The sequence below is a fragment of the Heterodontus francisci genome, chromosome 37 (genome assembly GCF_036365525.1).
Source record: "Heterodontus francisci isolate sHetFra1 chromosome 37, sHetFra1.hap1, whole genome shotgun sequence".
Lineage (NCBI taxonomy): Eukaryota > Metazoa > Chordata > Chondrichthyes > Heterodontiformes > Heterodontidae > Heterodontus > Heterodontus francisci.
In genome coordinates, this window is record NC_090407.1 from 22190078 (window position 1) to 22210864 (window position 20787).

The 20787-nt window shown below is 52.1% G+C and overlaps 1 protein-coding gene across 1 annotated transcript in view; it reads right to left on the minus strand.

Annotated features, from left to right (window-relative positions):
* Positions 1-20787, minus strand: part of clcn6 (chloride channel 6) — a 61561-nt gene that overhangs the window by 21368 nt on the left and 19406 nt on the right. Inside the window, 14 exon segments of the mRNA XM_068017275.1 lie at positions 352-450; positions 452-539; positions 1117-1223; positions 2713-2872; positions 3132-3285; positions 3877-4003; positions 5171-5291; positions 5927-6093; positions 11852-11965; positions 12343-12475; positions 14530-14588; positions 16465-16532; positions 18090-18216; positions 18576-18682. Of these exon segments, the coding sequence (XP_067873376.1) occupies positions 352-450; positions 452-539; positions 1117-1223; positions 2713-2872; positions 3132-3285; positions 3877-4003; positions 5171-5291; positions 5927-6093; positions 11852-11965; positions 12343-12475; positions 14530-14588; positions 16465-16532; positions 18090-18216; positions 18576-18682 (1631 nt within the window).

Consider the following 20787-nt stretch of genomic DNA (forward strand, 5'->3'; position numbering starts at 1 on the left):
TAGTGCTCCGGAATGTCTGAAGTTGTGAAAGGCACTATATTTGTGTGTTATTTTCTTCTACATTCCCACCAATGCAAAAGGTGGTGGTTTGACACATTGTGTCTGTAAACTCTCCATTAGAACAATCTAAATCTAACCCCACTGCCTGCTCTCTCCCCATACCCTGAATCTTCAGTTCCCACTGCCACCTCACAGTCCAAGGGAGACCTAGTCATTACCTCACAGATGCTCTCAGAGACATACTCCGATTAGCTGAGAGGGATTGTGCATCACCATCATCGCAATTTCCAATGATATCGCTTACACTGTGCTGGGTTCTGCTGTGTGGATAACATACTGGCATAAATTTACCTTAAACTTAATGTTGTTGCTGATGAGGATGTTTCCCTTCATGAACTCCTTTTCATTCCCTCTGTTCTCCGTGACGACAGGGTACGCATGATGTGCTGTTGGTGCGCAAAATACTGACCAGTGACTGGATTCGGGTGTGAGGATAGACATAGGTTAGATTTGGCTCCATGATATCACTGGCCGTCAGTCTGGAATTGAACATAAATATCATCAAAATCCACTCTTTGAGACATGGTTTACAGGTAATTTTACAATGTTTCCTTTTGGCCTCACTGAATGGCAGCTTGGAGCCAATGCACAGTCTCAGAAGTTACTCTTTGTCCAGAGGGGAATTGCGGAACGCAGTTTCTGAATCAAAGAGTGATTCCCCCAAGTACAACAGTGAAACATTCAATGACAAACTATCAAAACCCTGCGCATCAGCAACCACTAGAGAACAGTCTCAACAACCAGTGCAAGTTCTGTTCCGCATCACGGAACTCTCCAACATTCAGATTCGCAAACCACTTAATTACTGAAGTATTGAATTGCAACAAGGAGCAGACCAGAGGGATTCAGTAAAGGATTTCGTATAAGAGAGGCAGTAGCCCTCGGTATTGCCAGACACTGCTGCTCTGTGCATGTGCGTCTCTCAAAAACGCATCCTAAACCACTGATTTCAAATTAAAACCAATCAATTGTTAACTGACTCACTGATAAAACTGATGAATTATCTGACGGGAATAGACATTACAGCTACACAAGTCAGTTATGATAAACACCTACTTATCCATTTCAGCCTCAGTCTCCCACTCGAGTAAGGGTACACCACGGAGCTCCACATGCAGGTCGTAAATCCCTTTATTGAAGAAATCACCAGTCCACTTCGCCACCTGGAGGAAGAGGCAGGGAATTCTCTGATAAAAATGTATCCAAAAGAGAGTGTCTGAGGCATTTAGCACTGTACACACATTGAATGTGACCTGCTCCACTTGGGGCTGTGAGGCACCGCACTGGACAATGAAATATCAGCTCTGGATCCTCCACCCACTCGCAATTTACAAACAGGGCAGCTGCAATCAGGAGGTCACAAATGTGGACAATTCAAGCCCAACCCCAGGATCATCACATTAGTACCTCGTCCTGGAATGCCACTTAATTTTAGCATTTAACGTAATAACTACACAGTTATAAACATTTTATTGCCTCTCACGTGGACATGCACGCGTGTGCACACACACAAGTAGAGAGCGCGGGGGGAGGGAGAGCGCGGGGGGGGGAGCGGAGAGGGGGGGGAGCGGAGAGGGGGGGGGAGCGGAGAGGGGGGGGCGCGGAGAGGGGGGGGCGCGGAGAGGGGGGGCGCGGGGGGCGCGGAGAGGGGGGGCGCGGGGGAGCGGAGGGGGGGGCGCGGGGGAGCGGAGGGGGGGGCGCGGGGGAGCGGAGGGGGGGGCGCGGGGGAGCGGAGGGGGGGGCGCGGGGGAGCGGAGGGGGGGGGCGCGGGGGAGCGGAGGGGGGGGGCGCGGGGGAGCGGAGGGGGGGGCGCGGGGGAGCGGAGGGGGGGGCGCGCGGGGGAGCGGAGGGGGGGGGCGCGGGGGAGCGGAGGGGGGGGCGCGGGGGAGCGGAGAGGGGGGGGCGCGGGGGAGCGGAGGGGCGGGGGAGCGGAGAGGGGGGGGCGCGGGGGAGCGGAGAGGGGGGGGCGCGGGGGAGCGGAGAGGGGGGGGCGCGGTGGAGCGGAGAGGGGGGGGCGCGGTGGAGCGGAGAGGGGGGGGGCGCGGTGGAGCGGAGAGGGGGGGCGCGGTGGAGCGGAGAGGGGGGGGCGCGGTGGAGCGGAGAGGGGGGGGCGCGGTGGAGCGGAGGGGGGGGGCGCGGTGGAGCGGAGAGGGGGGGGCGCGGGGGAGCGGAGAGGGGGGGGCGCGGGGGAGCGGAGAGGGGGGGGCGCGGGGGAGCGGAGAGGGGGGGGCGCGGGGGAGCGGAGAGGGGGGGGCGCGGGGGAGCGGAGAGGGGGGGGCGCGGGGGAGCGGAGAGGGGGGGGCGCGGGGGAGCGGAGAGGGGGGGCGCGGGGGAGCGGAGGGGCGGGGGAGCGGAGAGGGGGGGTTTGCGGGGGAGCGGAGAGGGGGGGGCGCGGGGGAGCGGAGGAGCGGAGATGGGGGGGGAGGGGGGGCCAGGGGGTCCGGGGAGGGGGGGCGAGGGGGTCCGGGGAGGGGGGGCGAGGGGGTCCGGGGAGGGGGGGCGAGGGGGTCCGGGGAGGGGGGGCGAGGGGGTCCGGGGAGGGGGGGCGAGGGGGTCCGGAGAGGGGGCGAGGGGGTCCGGAGAGGGGGCGAGGGGGTCCGGAGAGGGGGCGAGGGGGGCAACCGACAGACACACCGACAGACAGAGACATACCATCAGTGTGACCATGATGGGCAATCCGTATGTGATTTCATTGGTTGATTCAATGAGAATGACAGTGAGACTAATGGTCATCCGGACTACCCCACCGAGGAACGCCGCCGCTCCGACCAGAGCAAAGGTCCCAGAATAAATGTGTGTCATCCCGATGAACCTGGGCAGAGTTTTAAAAAAATGTTACAAGTTGTTACCATCCTCAATTCCTCCAGTCCGTCCCCATTCCTCCAATGGCCCCCAGGATGTGAAATGCAGGAATCACATTTTGGTGGCTGCTCCTTTGGGGATACGAATGCTGAATGCCTGTCCACACATTGAACTTAAAGATTTCACATTCTCACAGAATAACAGCAATCACCTCGGGTCAAGAGGGGTTTGGCAACCAATCGCACTGACCTTATTCTTGCATCACTCACGTTTTCAGAATATTTGCCACAAGTCGACCGTAGGCAGCTCCACAGAGGAGCGAGGGCACGAAGAGCCCACTGGGGACCGAGACACCGTATGTCCAACAGGCCAGAACAAAATAAAGAACAAAGAAAATGCTCAGAGTGACCGGACTGAAGGTTCCTGCAGAAACAACAACAGCAAAATAGTTTGAGTAATAAAAGAACAAAATCTTTCAGCAGATCCAACAGCTTCATACAGAATATACTTCTGGACTAGTTAATTATAGCAATTTCAATTGTTTAAATTACCCAAATTTGAGAGTCTGTTCTCCTAATTTGTGACTGACAAAATGACCAAAGGCGTGGCTTCAGTGAGGGAGCATAAGAAAAGGCCATTCAGCCCCTCGAGCCTGTTTTGTCATTCAACAAGATTATGTATCTTAACTCCATCTACCCGCCTTGGTACCGTGAACTTCAATACCCTTGCCTAACAAAAGTCATCAATTTTGATTTGTAATTTTCAACCGACCTCCCCCTCCCCACCCTTAAGAACATTTGGGGGGTGGGGGCAAGAATTCTAGATTTCCACATTCCGTCTATGGAACCAGACCTCAGCGAGGGCTCCTTCAAACCAGACTCCAGTGAGCAGTTACTATCAGCAGCACCTGGGTACATTGCAATGATAGGCTGGGCGAAGGGAAACAGAAATTTACTGCATGCAATGGAATGAATGCAAAAGGAACTGTATAAAGCCAAACCGACTGTGACTCACCATCCTGGTGAAACAGCTGGAGAATGGCAGTCTCTTGTGGGTTGAAGAACAATGTGGCCATGTCATTATAGGTTTGGTTGGGACAGAAGAAGGTTTTAATGCTGGAATTTACATTCCGCTCAGATAGCTGAGGGAAAAAAAAAGAAAGTATAATAAAATACACTGCATAGCGACAAGATTTGATCTGATGGTTACAGGAATAGGAGCTGTTAAACATGAACCAGCAGCCCAGCCCTATTACAGACATCCATTTATAACACTCTGTTTCATCTTTCATACGATGAGGCAAAGTGTCGAACTATCAGGGATGGCTGGAACAAGTCGATCTCTCGCCCCCACAATGACACACAGCAAAACACAAAGAGCAAACACATCTACAGATCACTGAATTCAGGCCACTTCTGATACATCTGCAAATGTCAATACAGAACAGTCATTTTAAACATTAAACAGAATTTATTTTTAAAAAGCTGAAAAATGTCAAATTTGAAAACATACAACTGGACCAGGATTAAATTGTCTGGACCCAATTGAAGTAACTCATAAGAAAAATAACAGCCCATGTGTACGTGCATGCACCTGTCTGTATGTATGCGCACGCATGTGTTTCTCTCTCTCTTGCTCAGGATTTCTGCAACCATACTGTCTAGCATTAAGAACTGTTCAGGACTCATTCTGGGAGTCGCTCTCATTCTCCCATGTGGGCAGAGACATATTCACAAGATTTGTGGCGAGACTATCAGAAAACTGCCACACCAAGGAGTGTGACAACAAACAAGTCAACCCCTCCTCCATGTATACTGCATCAATATCTTCAACCAACTGTACCCGTACACACACATTCCCTCCATCCATAGAGTGAAACACCACAGTACACAGCATTTATACCAACTGCACTGCAAAGCAGAAGATCAGCAGAAGTTGGTTAGGGCAATTTAGCTTCTTTAAAAATAAATTTTTGCAGTAAAAGCAATCTGAATTTTCTCAGGACTGCGAAGACAGCAAACAGCTGTAATCTTGTAAACATGTAAAAGAAAGGCTTCTTCTTTGCTTACACCTCGCTGTTAGCCTGATGTGATTCTTGTTGGAAGTGCAGAAAGCAGCAACAAGTAACGGCAGGAGGGAAACAGAAGTGATTGTCTCCAACAAAGCAAAATTAGCAAAGACAATTTCAAATGTGTTGAACTCAAAACATCTCCCCCTCCCCAAACGATCACTGCACAACAAAGACATCAAAGCTCCAAAAGTTTCAAAGCCTCAACGGTGATTATGAAAGCGTGAGTGAAACACTCACCTGTAGTGTTGTGTTGTTGCTGTGCATTTGTGAAGGGATCTCACGACATTCTCCTAGTGTCATGGAGGCGATAAATATTACCATCGTTGTCACCATAGCAACCAGCAGACTCTCCAGGATCCTGATGACGGGGCGATGGAGACATAGTTGAGACATAAACAAACCTTCCCATGACATTTCAATTTAAATAGAACATAAATGGACATGAAATGCCTCACTGTTGCTGGCAGGTTTCACCCAATAGTTGAGGTATTTCTATCACTGAGACTGAATTTGAGTGATATGCGGAAAATACCAAGTTTACACCCAGCTCCCTGATAGGGCTGTGCAGTTGTTGACCTCAAGCAGGTACAGTTTCTGAGAGGTTTTGTTGCGAACTTGGGATAAGGGGGGCAGAAATCAGGCAGGGCATCCAGTCCTGGTCCAGTGACACAGGCTGGAAGACCTACTTTAAACATTGGTTGAGGCCAGGAATTAAATCAGCTGCGATGCCTCTCATGTGCAATAGCCTGCTGACACTCACTGTCAATACAGTAAGAGGCATTGTGGGGAGGGGGGTTGGGGGTGGGGGAGGAGAGTGGGGGAGGTCAACCAGCACTTGTGGAACTGTACCTCAACAAGAGACAACACGATCAGGAGAGATAGACACAAACATGATAAACTTTTTTAAAAATTGGCAATAGAATCACAGTTTAATACGTGGATGCTGAGAGTCTGAGGAACTCTCTTTCAGCCTCACTCGCTCCGCTCACTTACCGGACAAACTTGGCCTTGGGGTGCACATTGCGCATACGGTACTTCGCCAGCCTCCTATTCAGACAGTTAAACATTGCTCCCAGGAGCCCGCCAATAACACCCATGATGATAAAAAAGGCCAGGTCCACCGCTGTCCACAAATGGCACTTCTTGTCTCCATCTGCACACTAAAACACAATGACATTAGTAATCAGTCTGGAGACTAGCTGAATCCAAAATCTAATAAAACACCCAGAGCCTGCCTGACGCAATTAACGTAGGCACTGGAAACCTGCCTCAAAGTCACACCACGCAGGGGCTTATCAAGTGCAAGAGACACATCGACAGACAAGGAAAAAGAGCAAGAGAGCGGGGCCAACAGACAGAGCCAGCGAAGGTCCGACAAAGAGTAGAACAGAGAGAGAGAGAGAGGGGGAGACGGACAGAGAGAGAGAGGGGGGTTGAGACGGACAGTGAGAGAGAGGGGGGGGACGAACAAAGAGGGTGGGGGGGGGGGGTGGTGGTACGGACCGAGAGGGTGGTGGACGGGGGACGGACCGAGTTTGGGGGGGGGGGGGGAGAGAGAGATGGACAGAGAGAGAGAGGGGGAGGGATGGACAGAGAGAGAGAGAGAGAGAGGGGGAGGGATGGACAGAGAGAGAGAGAGAGGGGGAGGGATGGACAGAGAGAGAGAGAGAGAGAGAGGGGGAGGGATGGACAGAGAGAGAGAGAGAGAGAGGGGGAGGGATGGACAGAGAGAGAGAGAGAGAGGGGGAGGGATGGACAGAGAGAGAGAGAGAGGGGGAGAGATGGACAGAGAGAGAGAGAGGGGGAGGGATGGACAGAGAGAGAGAGAGAGGGGGAGGGATGGACAGAGAGAGAGAGAGAGGGGGAGGGATGGACAGAGAGAGAGAGAGGGGGAGGGATGGACAGAGAGAGAGAGAGAGGGGGAGGGATGGACAGAGAGAGAGAGAGAGGGGGAGGGATGGACAGAGAGAGAGAGAGAGGGGGAGGGATGGACAGAGAGAGAGAGAGAGGGGGAGGGATGGACAGAGAGAGAGAGAGAGGGGGAGGGATGGACAGAGAGAGAGAGAGGGGGGGAGGGATGGACAGAGAGAGAGAGAGAGGGGGAGGGATGGACAGAGAGAGAGAGAGAGGGAGGGATGGACAGAGAGAGAGAGAGGGAGGGATGGACAGAGAGAGAGAGAGGGAGGGATGGACAGAGAGAGAGAGAGAGAGAGAGAGAGAGGGGGAGGGATGGACAGAGAGAGAGAGAGAGAGAGAGGGGGGGAGGGATGGACAGAGAGAGAGAGAGAGAGGGGGAGGGATGGACAGAGAGAGAGAGAGGGGGGGAGGGATGGACAGAGAGAGAGAGAGAGGGGGAGGGATGGACAGAGAGAGAGAGAGAGAGAGAGAGAGAGGGGGAGGGATGGACAGAGAGAGAGAGAGAGAGAGAGAGGGGGAGGGATGGACAGAGAGAGAGAGAGAGAGGGGGAGGGATGGACAGAGAGAGAGAGAGGGGGGGAGGGACGGACAGAGAGAGAGAGAGAGGGGGAGGGACGGACAGAGAGAGAGAGAGAGGGGGAGGGACGGACAGAGAGAGAGAGAGAGGGAGGGACGGACAGAGAGAGAGAGAGGGAGGGACGGACAGAGAGAGAGAGAGGGAGGGACGGACAGAGAGAGAGAGAGGGAGGGACGGACAGAGAGAGAGGGGGAGGGACGGACAGAGAGAGAGGGGGAGGGACGGACAGAGAGAGAGGGGGAGGGACGGACAGAGAGAGAGAGGGGGAGGGACGGACAGAGAGAGAGAGGGGGAGGGACGGACAGAGAGAGAGAGGGGGAGGGACGGACAGAGAGAGAGAGGGGGAGGGACGGACAGAGAGAGAGGGGGAGGGACGGACAGAGAGAGAGGGGGAGGGACGGACAGAGAGAGAGAGGGGGAGGGACGGACAGAGAGAGAGAGGGGGAGGGACGGACAGAGAGAGAGAGAGGGGGAGGGACGGACAGAGAGAGAGAGAGGGGGAGGGACGGACAGAGAGAGAGAGAGGGGGAGGGACGGACAGAGAGAGAGAGAGGGGGAGGGACGGACAGAGAGAGAGAGAGGGGGACGGACGGACAGAGAGAGAGAGAGGGGGACGGACGGACAGAGAGAGAGAGAGGGGGACGGACGGACAGAGAGAGAGAGAGGGGGACGGACGGACAGAGAGAGAGAGAGGGGGACGGACGGACAGAGAGAGAGAGAGGGGGACGGACGGACAGAGAGAGAGAGAGGGGGACGGACGGACAGAGAGAGAGAGAGGGGGACGGACGGACAGAGAGAGAGAGAGGGGGACGGACGGACAGAGAGAGAGAGAGGGGGACGGACGGACAGAGAGAGAGAGAGGGGGACGGACGGACAGAGAGAGAGAGAGGGGGACGGACGGACAGAGAGAGAGAGAGGGGGACGGACGGACAGAGAGAGAGAGAGGGGGACGGACGGACAGAGAGAGAGAGAGGGGGACGGACGGACAGAGAGAGAGAGAGGGGGACGGACGGACAGAGAGAGAGAGAGGGGGACGGACGGACAGAGAGAGAGAGAGGGGGACGGACGGACAGAGAGAGAGAGAGGGGGACGGACGGACAGAGAGAGAGAGAGGGGGACGGACGGACAGAGAGAGAGAGAGGGGGACGGACGGACAGAGAGAGAGAGAGGGGGACGGACGGACAGAGAGAGAGAGAGGGGGACGGACGGACAGAGAGAGAGAGAGGGGGACGGACGGACAGAGAGAGAGAGAGGGGGACGGACGGACAGAGAGAGAGAGAGGGGGACGGACGGACAGAGAGAGAGAGAGGGGGACGGACGGACAGAGAGAGAGAGAGGGGGACGGACGGACAGAGAGAGAGAGAGGGGGACGGACGGACAGAGAGAGAGAGAGGGGGACGGACGGACAGAGAGAGAGAGAGGGGGACGGACGGACAGAGAGAGAGAGAGGGGGACGGACGGACAGAGAGAGAGAGAGGGGGACGGACGGACAGAGAGAGAGAGAGGGGGACGGACGGACGGACAGAGAGAGAGGGGGACGGACGGACAGAGAGAGAGGGGGACGGACGGACGGACAGAGAGAGAGGGGGACGGACGGACAGAGAGAGAGGGGGACGGACGGACAGAGAGAGAGAGAGAGGGGGACGGACGGACAGAGAGAGAGAGAGAGAGGGGGACGGACGGACGGACAGAGAGAGAGGGGGACGGACGGACAGAGAGAGAGGGGGACGGACGGACAGAGAGAGAGAGAGGGGGACGGACGGACAGAGAGAGAGAGAGGGGGACGGACGGACAGAGAGAGAGAGAGAGGGGGACGGACGGACGGACAGAGAGAGAGGGGGACGGACGGACAGAGAGAGAGAGAGGGGGACGGACGGACAGAGAGAGAGAGAGGGGGACGGACGGACAGAGAGAGAGAGAGGGGGACGGACGGACAGAGAGAGAGAGAGGGGGACGGACGGACAGAGAGAGAGAGAGGGGGACGGACGGACAGAGAGAGAGAGAGGGGGACGGACGGACAGAGAGAGAGAGAGGGGGACGGACGGACAGAGAGAGAGAGAGGGGGACGGACGGACAGAGAGAGAGAGAGGGGGACGGACGGACAGAGAGAGAGAGAGGGGGACGGACGGACAGAGAGAGAGAGAGGGGGACGGACGGACAGAGAGAGAGAGAGGGACGGACGGACAGAGAGAGAGGGGGACGGACGGACAGAGAGAGAGGGGGACGGACGGACAGAGAGAGAGGGGGACGGACGGACAGAGAGAGAGGGGGACGGACGGACAGAGAGAGAGGGGGACGGACGGACAGAGAGAGAGGGGGACGGACGGACAGAGAGAGAGGGGGACGGACGGACAGAGAGAGAGAGAGGGGGACGGACGGACAGAGAGAGAGAGAGGGGGACGGACGGACAGAGAGAGAGAGGGGGACGGACGGACGGACAGAGAGAGAGGGGGACGGACGGACAGAGAGAGAGAGAGGGGGACGGACGGACAGAGAGAGAGAGAGGGGGACGGACGGACAGAGAGAGAGAGAGGGGGACGGACGGACAGAGAGAGAGAGAGGGGGACGGACGGACAGAGAGAGAGAGAGGGGGACGGACGGACAGAGAGAGAGAGAGGGACGGACGGACAGAGAGAGAGGGGGACGGACGGACAGAGAGAGAGGGGGACGGACGGACAGAGAGAGAGGGGGACGGACGGACAGAGAGAGAGGGGGACGGACGGACAGAGAGAGAGGGGGACGGACGGACAGAGAGAGAGGGGGACGGACGGACAGAGAGAGAGGGGGACGGACGGACAGAGAGAGAGGGGGACGGACGGACAGAGAGAGAGGGGGACGGACGGACAGAGAGAGAGGGGGACGGACGGACAGAGAGAGAGGGGGACGGACGGACAGAGAGAGAGGGGGACGGACGGACAGAGAGAGAGAGGGGGACGGACGGACAGAGAGAGAGAGGGGGACGGACGGACAGAGAGAGAGAGGGGGACGGACGGACAGAGAGAGAGAGGGGGACGGACGGACAGAGAGAGAGAGGGGGACGGACGGACAGAGAGAGAGGGGGACGGACGGACAGAGAGAGAGGGGGACGGACGGACAGAGAGAGAGGGGGACGGACGGACAGAGAGAGAGGGGGACGGACGGACAGAGAGAGAGGGGGACGGACGGACAGAGAGAGAGGGGGACGGACGGACAGAGAGAGAGGGGGACGGATGGACAGAGAGAGAGGGGGACGGATGGACAGAGAGAGAGGGGGACGGATGGACAGAGAGAGAGGGGGACGGATGGACAGAGAGAGAGGGGGACGGATGGACAGAGAGAGAGGGGGACGGATGGACAGAGAGAGAGGGGGACGGATGGACAGAGAGAGAGGGGGACGGATGGACAGAGAGAGAGGGGGACGGATGGACAGAGAGAGGGAGAGGTGGGGAGACGGACAGAGAGAGAGAGAGAGACACAGACAGTCAGACAGCGGGGGGGGGGGGAAAGAGAGAGAGAGAGAGAGGGGGGGGCACAGAGAGAGAGGGAGTGGGCCAGAGAAAAAGAGAGAGACAGAGAAAGCGAAGAGACAGACTGACAGAGGGAGAGACTGAGAGCCGTGAGGTGTTTTACACCCACCTGAAAGGGCTGTTTAACATCTTATCTGAAAGACAGCACCTCTAACAGTGCAGTATTCCCTCAGTACTTCACTGGAGTGGCAGCCTAGATTATGTGTTCTGGGCAGGGACTTGAACCCACAACCATGTGGCTCAGAGGCAGGAGCACTCCTCATGAGCTTAGTCAGTTTTAATAAATCTGAATTTTCAAATAAGAAAAGTTTACTTTTAATTGTGCAAATGAATCAGCAATGCATTGGAATAAGTAACCTCAATAATTTTGTCAGACCAGGGGAACAGTTCCCAGGTTGTAGGCTTGCGGGTTCAAGTCTCACTCCAGACACTTGGGCACAAAAATCTAGGCCATCAATCCAATGCAGTACTGAGTGTATACTCATCTTTCGATAAGAAATGTACTGAGGCCCCATATATCCTCTCAGGTGAATATAAAAGATCCCATCGCATTATTCCGGAGAAAGGGAGTTAACCTTTGTGGCCTGGCCAATATTTATCCCTCAATCAACATCATATAAAACAGATTATCTGGTCATGATGACATTGCTATTCGTGGGTGCTGGCTGTGTGCAAATTGGCTGCTGCCTTTCCTACATTACTAGAGTTGCTACACTTCCAAAGTACTTTATTGGTTGTGAAGCACTTTAGAACACTTTAGGATGTGAAAGATGCTATAGAAATGGAAGTCAAAGTCGTCGTTTAAATAACAATGCCTGGCTTCAAGATACTTTCCCCAGCCTAACTACTTCAAAACTATTAGTACTCTGTTTTTCAGATGGGGATGTGAAGGCTGTTACAGAAAATATCACCAAATACCTTGAACTCTCCGAAGTTGAGCAGTCCAGGCAGCTGGAAGGCACCCCAGCTCCCATAGCGGATCCCCGAGCGGAACAGATTCAACGTGAATGCGGCAGACATTGAGCAGAAGAGCTGGAAAAGGGCAGAGAACCATTGAAGGACAGAACGACACCCCATCACTCACCCCAGCCAAAATACTAGACAGTTCCACACACACATACACAGCAACACCTGCCCAGGCCAACTAGCGCACAGCTTCTGCAGCCAAAGTACTGCACTGCCCTCTCGACAGACACAGCCTCCACCAGACAAATATTGCATCGCCCCACACACAGCATCCCACCCCCAGCCAAACTATTGCACCACCCCATACAGAACACCACCACCCCCCCACCCCAACAGCCAAACATCACCCCTCACAAACACAGCCTCCACCAGACAGAATACTGCACTGCCCCATGCACACAGGCTCTTCCTCTTGCTGCTTGTGGTTAATGGGCCTCACTCACCACTTTCCACGTTAGCGCCTGGTTCCAAAATGAGGATCCCTCCTCCAGACTGAACAATGTCCCCCCGATTGGAGCCCCGAATGCTGCTGCAACTCCCGCTGCTGCCCCGGCCGACACAAAGTCCCGCTTGTCCCTGTGAACCCAATAGAGCCTTTTTGAATTACTGCATCATAAAATCCCACAGCAAACACCAATGCTAGAAGCCTCAGCCGCCGAAATAAAACAAATTGAATTCTCCCAGCTCCAGGTTTCCCTGAAGTAAACATCCAGCAGCACGCGAAAATCTGATCCCCGATTGAACATTCAGACTTAAAAAGGGGAATTATAGCCCCCCGCCGAATGGCAGGAGGGGGGGGAAACCAGATCCCAATCAGTCTCCAATCCGCCCACTTTCAGTTTTGTTGGAGGCGAGTTGGCGGGGCTGCTCTCCAGAGGTGAGCCTGACATTTTGATACTTTAATGAGCTTGCGTGTCTCAGATTTTAGGAGAGTTTTCAATTTAACAGCTGCAGGCTGTGTTTCCCAGGGCTTGGGAAACATGGCAGCTGAAGGGAGGCAAGATCCAATAAACAAATGCCTTTCCATAACTGTTAACAGGAGCAGGAGTGCTTCCCGCCCACCCCACCCTCCTCCCAAGCTAACTTGCTAATATCACTCCTGCAATTGGAGCACCCTCCTCCCACTGGTCTCCACAGTGTTCCTTCAACCCACAAACTCTGTCCACTCATTCATCCCTACCTCCCCTCCCCAGCTGCAAATGTGTAGCTCAGGCTTTCCCACCCGACAACCAGCCTCTCAATATGCTGGCTGCTGTCCAGGAAACGGAGTCAAAAAATTGAAACGAGGCTCTGCCATTTTCTGGACCTCTGGAAAAGCAGCATTTCCAGGTTTCCCAGCCTCTACACCTCTGCTCCCCCACCCTTCCTGCAAACATTGTGTCCAAAGAATTCCCCTCTCCCAATAAATTTACAGTCTGAATCAGTTGAATCTGAATAACTGGCCACCGTATCAAGGTGAAAGCTAAAAGAAATGGAGCTTGCAGTATTGTGCACTTCTCTCAGGGGGCAGTGTGATCCCAATTACTTCTCAAGGGTTCGCATCAAACCTGGAATCAGAAAATGGCAGCAATGTTTAAGCTGCTGTTGAGTGACTGCTCTCTTTGGTCTCCAAGCCCCTAAATTACTGGTTTGGAGAACAGCGGGTGTGTGAGCTGCTCCCAGGCTCCTACCAGTGATAATGAGATCAGCCACTGAGGTGCCAGAGAGACCAAGGCCCTTCCTCCCTCCCAATGGAGGTTATGGCCTTGTCCTGTCCCTTCAACGGAGACTGTGGTTTAGTATGCAGAGTCATAGGGCGATTTATGAAACAAAACTTCCACAAACACATTTTTCAATAGATTTTTTTTAAACAGGGTGCCCAGCTCTCCTGTGCCACCCATGGTTATGTGCCCCGCACTGTACACTCTCAGATAGTGCACAACTCCACAGTAGAACTAACCCCTATTCCACAGAACATTGCCAAGACACACTATATACATGAAATAATGCAGTACAGTGCACTCGTTACTGATCAATTTCCAAACACGTCAGCCCAGCTTACCCTGCATTTGACAAATAGTTCCCTGAAATTCTTCTAAAACTGACTACATCAGTTAAGACTAACAGGGCCACTAATTTATGGCGCCTGATTAAATCTGACTTGCTTTTACCATATTGGGATTCCAGGATGTTTACTGGTATTTTCAGAATCACATACCACAAACCCTGTCCATTTTTCCCATTGCCAGTCACCCTGATAAGAACCCTTCAAGATTGCAGCATTTAGCACCAACTTAAAACATGCGTGTCTTGTTCACGTTACCCTGTATGCAATAAATTAATAAATCATTATTAGTTCCCTGGATGTCTATTCCCGTCTTATTTTGATAAAACTCATCTTCAAACATTTAACAAAACTCAGCTTTATACAACTGTGGTGACAAAAACGAGCGGTGTGTTCAGCAATTTCAAACAGTCTTGATCCTTAAATGGTTAATAACCAGCTGAATGGAGCAAAAATGAAATGACTGAGGTCCCAACAAGGATGAATACATACAGCAGAGGGTTTTGCAGCTCTGCAAATTTAAACTGACAGAAGCTGATCACATTTCAGTAAAATCGAGGGTTTGGAGACGGCGAATGGTTCCTACCTGTCGCTGCGGAAATATGGGAAGTTGAACTGGATCTTGTGGAAAGTGATGCTTTGAAACTATTCCAGGAGGAAAGAAAGCGAAGCAAGCGTCAGACACGAAGCAAAACACTGTAACATGCAGAAACCCCCACCCCCCCATCCCATATTGTCCCTCCTTGCTCCAGCCCACTCTACCTCACCCCACATCACTATATCCACCCACACATGCGGTCTGCCCCATAGATCCCACCCCACAACCCACACCACACCTTGCTCTCCACCCCCACACAGGCCACCCTGCCCAGTCCCACACAACACATACCACAAACCCCCCCCTGCCCCACATACCACGCCCACATCACCCCACAGAGCCCACCCTACCTGCCCCTACAAAGGCTCAGTAGTTTCTTTGACTTCTGCATCTTGATGACAAAATCAAAATCCTGAAAGATTTTATCATCCTTTCATTTTAGTTAAGAATATCACAAATTACTGTGGCCAGAATTTTACCGACACGCCATGGGTCCCCGCTGCCAGGACCAAATGTGGGTCCCAAGCCCATGTGGGCGAACAGCAGGACTGTGGAGGGGATTTTTACCAGTGGTGGCCAACTATCCTATTAAGGATGGCGGCCTGCCTCTCCGATTTGCTGGCCCAATCAGAGGACCGGCATCTTGGCAGCGCCGATAGAGGTGGTTGCTGCTGATGTCGCAGGGAGAAGAAGAGGGTGCCTTTATGGTGAGGCAGCCTTGAAGGGCTAGTGAGAACGTTTTGCATGTGCCAGGGCCAGCAGCAGCGTCGGAGCTGCACGGACAGCTATGGCTGACAGAGGGTCCCTCTGCAGGGCATGGAGACCCCAGGAAGGAAGGCCCCACCCCCTGGGAAGCTGCGTGGAGGTCACCGCAATGTATCTGGCCGTCTCCCCACATGGCCAGGGTGGTGGGGAGCCATTCTGACGTTGGTAAAATGCCAGCGGGGCATAAACTAGCTATTAATAGTCCAGTTAAGTACCTTAATTGGCTGCCCACCAACTGGAGGCAGGCAACTGAACCACTGCTGTTCCCGCCTCCCGAAATTTCCGGTGGCAGCAGGAAGGCGTCTGGCTTCCCTCCCGATGCCATCCACCGCCATTTTACCAGCTTTCCCCATCTCCAGAGGGCTCTTAAAATCCCAGCCGTGTGTATTACAAACAGCGCTGGATATTTTAGAATTCCTGACCACACACTAAGACATGGACTGATTCACAAACTCTAGAAAACAAGAAAGAATGGCTTAACATTGGAACCTTCCCAAGAGCATTTCGTATTAGCCGGTGTGCTACCTCTACCCCAGGACTCCCACAGTGCTGGACTATTCTATAATAGCAAACTGAACCGCACGGTTATTCCTGTTCTGAACAAGAACTGGCCCAACGACACACAGAGCATTAACACAGCTAAAGGCAGGAACAAGGAAGGACACTGAGCTCATTCCCACGACCCCACTCTTACTGTTACAGATTGCTTATTTTGTCCAGGTGCTGAGAGCAACTGTAGCATTAACTGGATCAGTTAACTGAGCATAGAGCCAGCTCTGTACTACACTGGGTCAGTTACCCTAACAAACCAAGAGCAGTGCAATTTCTGGCCAAAAATCCAGTAAACTTAACATAATACCAGGCAAGATCTTCAGAGAGAGAGACTGAAGTGGTGGAAGATAAAATAAATCAAGTTTTGCAGGGCGATCTGGTTTGGGCAGGAATTTGGCTTGGGGGAGGAACATTGGGTAATGAGACTTCATGTAATTATCTTAAACGCACCATAAATCAAAGTTTAAAATTTCAACAGAACAAAAAGAATGTCAGGAATAACTAACCAGACAATTTGGAGGCACAAATGATTAAACAGCGTCACATCCCAAACACATTATATCTAAAAGTTGATGCACTGCATTACTGCAGGCTCCACTCACTCACCTGGGGCAGCCCTGCTCCCACCACTGCTCCACTGTGAATCATTGGACCTTCCTTCCCCACAAATAGCCCTGTGAAAAAAATGTACAGGAAGCATCAGACATTGCCTGAGACAGCCGAGCGATCGAGCACAACACTCTGAATGGGTAAATTCAGTGCCGAATGGAGAGGGAACAACCTCACACCAAAAGAAGTGAATTAACTGAAACTACAGAAGGACAGGAAATGGCCAAGTGCCCTTCCACTGTCAAGAAACCTGGGAAATGTTCTTTCTGCTACATTCCAAGGAACCACAACAATTTAAAACCCTCTGCATTTGCACATCAAACTCCCAGGTCTGATAAAAACAAGTTGACTGTATTTAATCATGTGTCACTGATCCCGAAAAAGAAATTAAGCAGTGTACTGGCACAGTATTTTTTAAACCCTGGTATGCATTAAAATGCACCTCAACTTGAAAATTGCTTCCTGCTCAGTTTACACACAGACTCAGCGCAAGGATTTAGGAGGCCTTAATTATGGGACTGTAATTGAATTGCGCAGTGGTTCAAGGTGGCAACTCACCACCACTTTCTCAAGGACATCTGGGATGGGCAATAAATGCTGAACTTGCCAGCGATGCTCACACCCCAAGAAATTATTTTTAAAAAGCAGAGAAAGTAAAACCTAACCATCACAGCTTGCTGACTTACCACATGTTTTAGATTAGATTAGAGATACAGCACTGAAACAGGCCCTTCGGCCCACCGAGTCTGTGCCGAACATCAACCACCCATTTATACTAATCCTACACTAATGCCCTATTCTTACCAAACATCCCCACCTGTCCCTATATTTCCCTACCACCTACCTATACTAGTGACAATTTATAATGGCCAATTTACCTATCAACCTGCAAGTCTTTTGGCTTGTGGGAGGAAACCGGAGCACCCGGAGAAAACCCACGCAGACACAGGGAGAACTTGCAAACTCCACACAGGCAGTACCCGGAATCGAACCCGGGTCCCTGGAGCTGTGAGGCTGCAGTGCTAACCACTGCGCCACTGTGCCGCCCTCATTTGTATTTAGCAGCATTAAAATTAAGGCAACACCTTACTGGACACTGTATTTAAAAAAAAACCCTGTGTGGAGATGAGTGGGCAGAAACAGATGGCCCGACAGTGGCAGAGAGTATAACCGAACAGGGCAGCAGAGCAACCAGGAGCCAGTTTATTGCACTTTACTGAGTAATTGGATAATTCCTGTACAAATACAGTTTTACCGCCTAAACTTTTTAATAATTTCCCCTGATAAGAGTCTGAGCTCCATTAACATTAAATTAAGTAGAATAAGGAAGAGCTGATAGCCATTAACACAGCGGTCTGCACATTATAAAGCTTGCAGATGTCAATCGGGCAAAACAGCAACATGTCAGACCCGCAACCAACACAGTGGGAATAAAACATACTTTACTTCTGTTAAAAGATTCCATCCAAAATATCAAGTTGTCTTTATCTCTGATCCTGATTAACCTGTTGCATATTTTCTGTATCGATGCATTTCATCAGGTTGCTTGTGATCATGGTGAGGTTTAGCACATTTCCCTGAGCTTGCATCAAACACAGAAACAAACCGAAGCCATTCTTTACCTCCAGCCACACAGAATAGCACACCCACTGCTTTACAGACAAGGGTCCGCAGCCTCACAATTCCAGGGATCTTTACACCATTTAGGTAACATTTGATTTCAGGAATTCCAGATCCAGCTGCAACGGGCTGTGAAACAGAAAGACATTTTTCAAAACAAAATAATGCCCTCACCAGCCCTGGCTGAACGATAAGAGCAAGAACAAAACATAGACCGTTAGCCTGGTCCCAACTAACCTGGTCCCAACTAACCTGGTCCCGTAGAGACCATGTAAAATTCCTTTTACGTTTTAGCGCAGGGAGATGGTGATGTGCAACTGCCATCAGCAGTGCATGGGCTGAGCCCACTGCCACACTATCTAGAAATACACCAGTAGGCACAAGACATTGATCACCACTGATGTCCAGTATCATTTAATAGTTTCATTATTTTAGATGTAAAACACGAAACAAGTCAAATGTGGTAGAAAGGTGCTTGCAATTCTTACCTCAATCAACACCAACAGGCTGGCCAGGAAGACGAAACCCATGTTGAATGCAAGGATCTCGAGGAGGGAGAGTGCGAGACAGCCCCTCTCACTGCAATCCTCCACCGCTGCAAGGCATGAAAATCAGGAAAAATACGCAGCACTTGGAGTCAGAATACCTTCAGGATCACAGGTTGCCTCTACAACCTCTGTACTCTCACAATAATCTAAATAAATCCAGCAACGAAACCAGAACACGGAGGCTGCTGGATGGCAGGTATCAGGGACGCCACATTAGGTGGATTCAAAAACTTCAGAAAACGACGAAGCAGAATTGACAGGAAAATATGGAAAACGTGGGACACTTGCAGAAAACAGCAAAAACAAACAGATCTTCATCAAAGGCCGAATCTCAGCAGTATCATCAAAGGGAAGGAAAATGATCCCACCCTTGTCTGTTCCTCATTTCACATTTTTGTTTTATTCATTCTTAGGATGTGATTGTTGCTGGCAAGGTTAGCATGGTGTGCAACTTGGATGACCATTTGGAGACAGTGGTGTTCTCATGGTGCCTTTATCCTTCTAGGTAGTGGAGTCAGAGTTTGGGAGGTCCAGTGCATCCTGCAGCTCGTACACACTGCAGCCACGGTGCACTGGTGGAGGAAGTGGATAATGAAGCTGGTGAATACAGTGCCAATCAAACAGACTGCTATGCCCTGGATGGTGTCAAGCTTTGAGTGTTGCTCCAGCTGCACTCATGCAGGCAAGTGGAGAGCATTCCATCACACTCTTAACGTGTATTTTTGATAGATGGTAGAGGCTTTGTGGAGTCAGTAGATAAGCCACTAGTCACAGAATACCCAACCTCTGATCTGCTCTAGTAGCTATGGCATATATATGGTTGATCCAGTGTATGGTTAATGATGACCCCCAGGATGTAGATGGGGGATTCAGTGATGGCAATGCCAATCAATGTTAAGGGAACATAAGTAGGCCATTCAACCCCCTGGTCTGTGTCGCCATTCAATTCGATCCTGGCAGATCTGTATCTTAATTTCATCTACCCACCTTGGTTCCATAACATTTTCTGAGGAACTGTGAATGGAAATGAACAGGATGCAATCATCAGCAACCATTCTCATTTCTGACCTTATCACAGAGGGAAGATCATTGATGAAACATTGAAAATGTTTGGTCCCAGGATACTTTCCCTGAAGAACTCCTGCAGCAATGTCCTGAGGCTGAGATGATTGGCGTCCAATGACCACAACCATCTTTCGTTTTGATCCATCCTCCTCCAATGCCTTGCTACTGTTGACCAGCTGGTGGGACTGTACTCATCTGGTTCCAGCATCTAATTGTAGCCAGAGAATTACCTGCAATGGTTTCTCTTCCCGCTCCTGCAGTTACCTTGGGTGTCCCCCAAGGATCCATTCTTGGTCCCCTCCTATTTCTCATCTACATGTAGCCCTTTGGAGACATCATCCAAAAAACACATCATAGGGCGGCACAGTGGTTAGCACCGCAGCCTCACAGCTCCAGGGACCCGGGTTCGATTCTGGGTACTGCCTGTGCGGAGTTTGTGATCGCGTGGGTTTCCTCCGTGTGCTCCGGTTTCCTCCCACGGCCAAAGACCTGCAGGTTGATAGGTAAATTGGCCATTATAAATTGCCCCTACTGTAGGTAGGTGGTAGGGGAATTGAGGAAAGGTGGGGATGCGAGAGGGTAATGGGATTAATGTAGGATCAGTATAAATGGGTGGTTGATGGTCAGCACAGTCTCGGTGGGCCGAAGGGCCTGTTTCAGTGCTGTATCTCTAAATAAATTAAATAAATAAACCGTAGAAAAATTACGGCACATAAGGAGGCCATTCAGCCCATCATGTCTACACCGGCCAAAAAAACTAGCCGCCCAATCTAATCCCACCTTCCAGCACCTGGTCTATAGCCTTGCAGGTTACAGCACTTCAGGTGCATGTCCAGGTACTTTTTAAATGAGTTGAGGGTTTCTGCCTCCACCACCATTCCTGGCAATGAATTCCAGGCACCCACCACCCTCTGGGTGAAAAAGTTTTTCCTGTCCCCTCTAATCCTTCTACCAATCACCTTAAATCTGTGCCCCAGGTAATTGACCTCTCCGCTAGGGGAAATAGGTTTTTCCTGTCTACTCTATCTAAGCCCCTCATAATTTTGTACACCTCAATTAAGTCACCCCTCAGCCTCCTCTGTTTTAA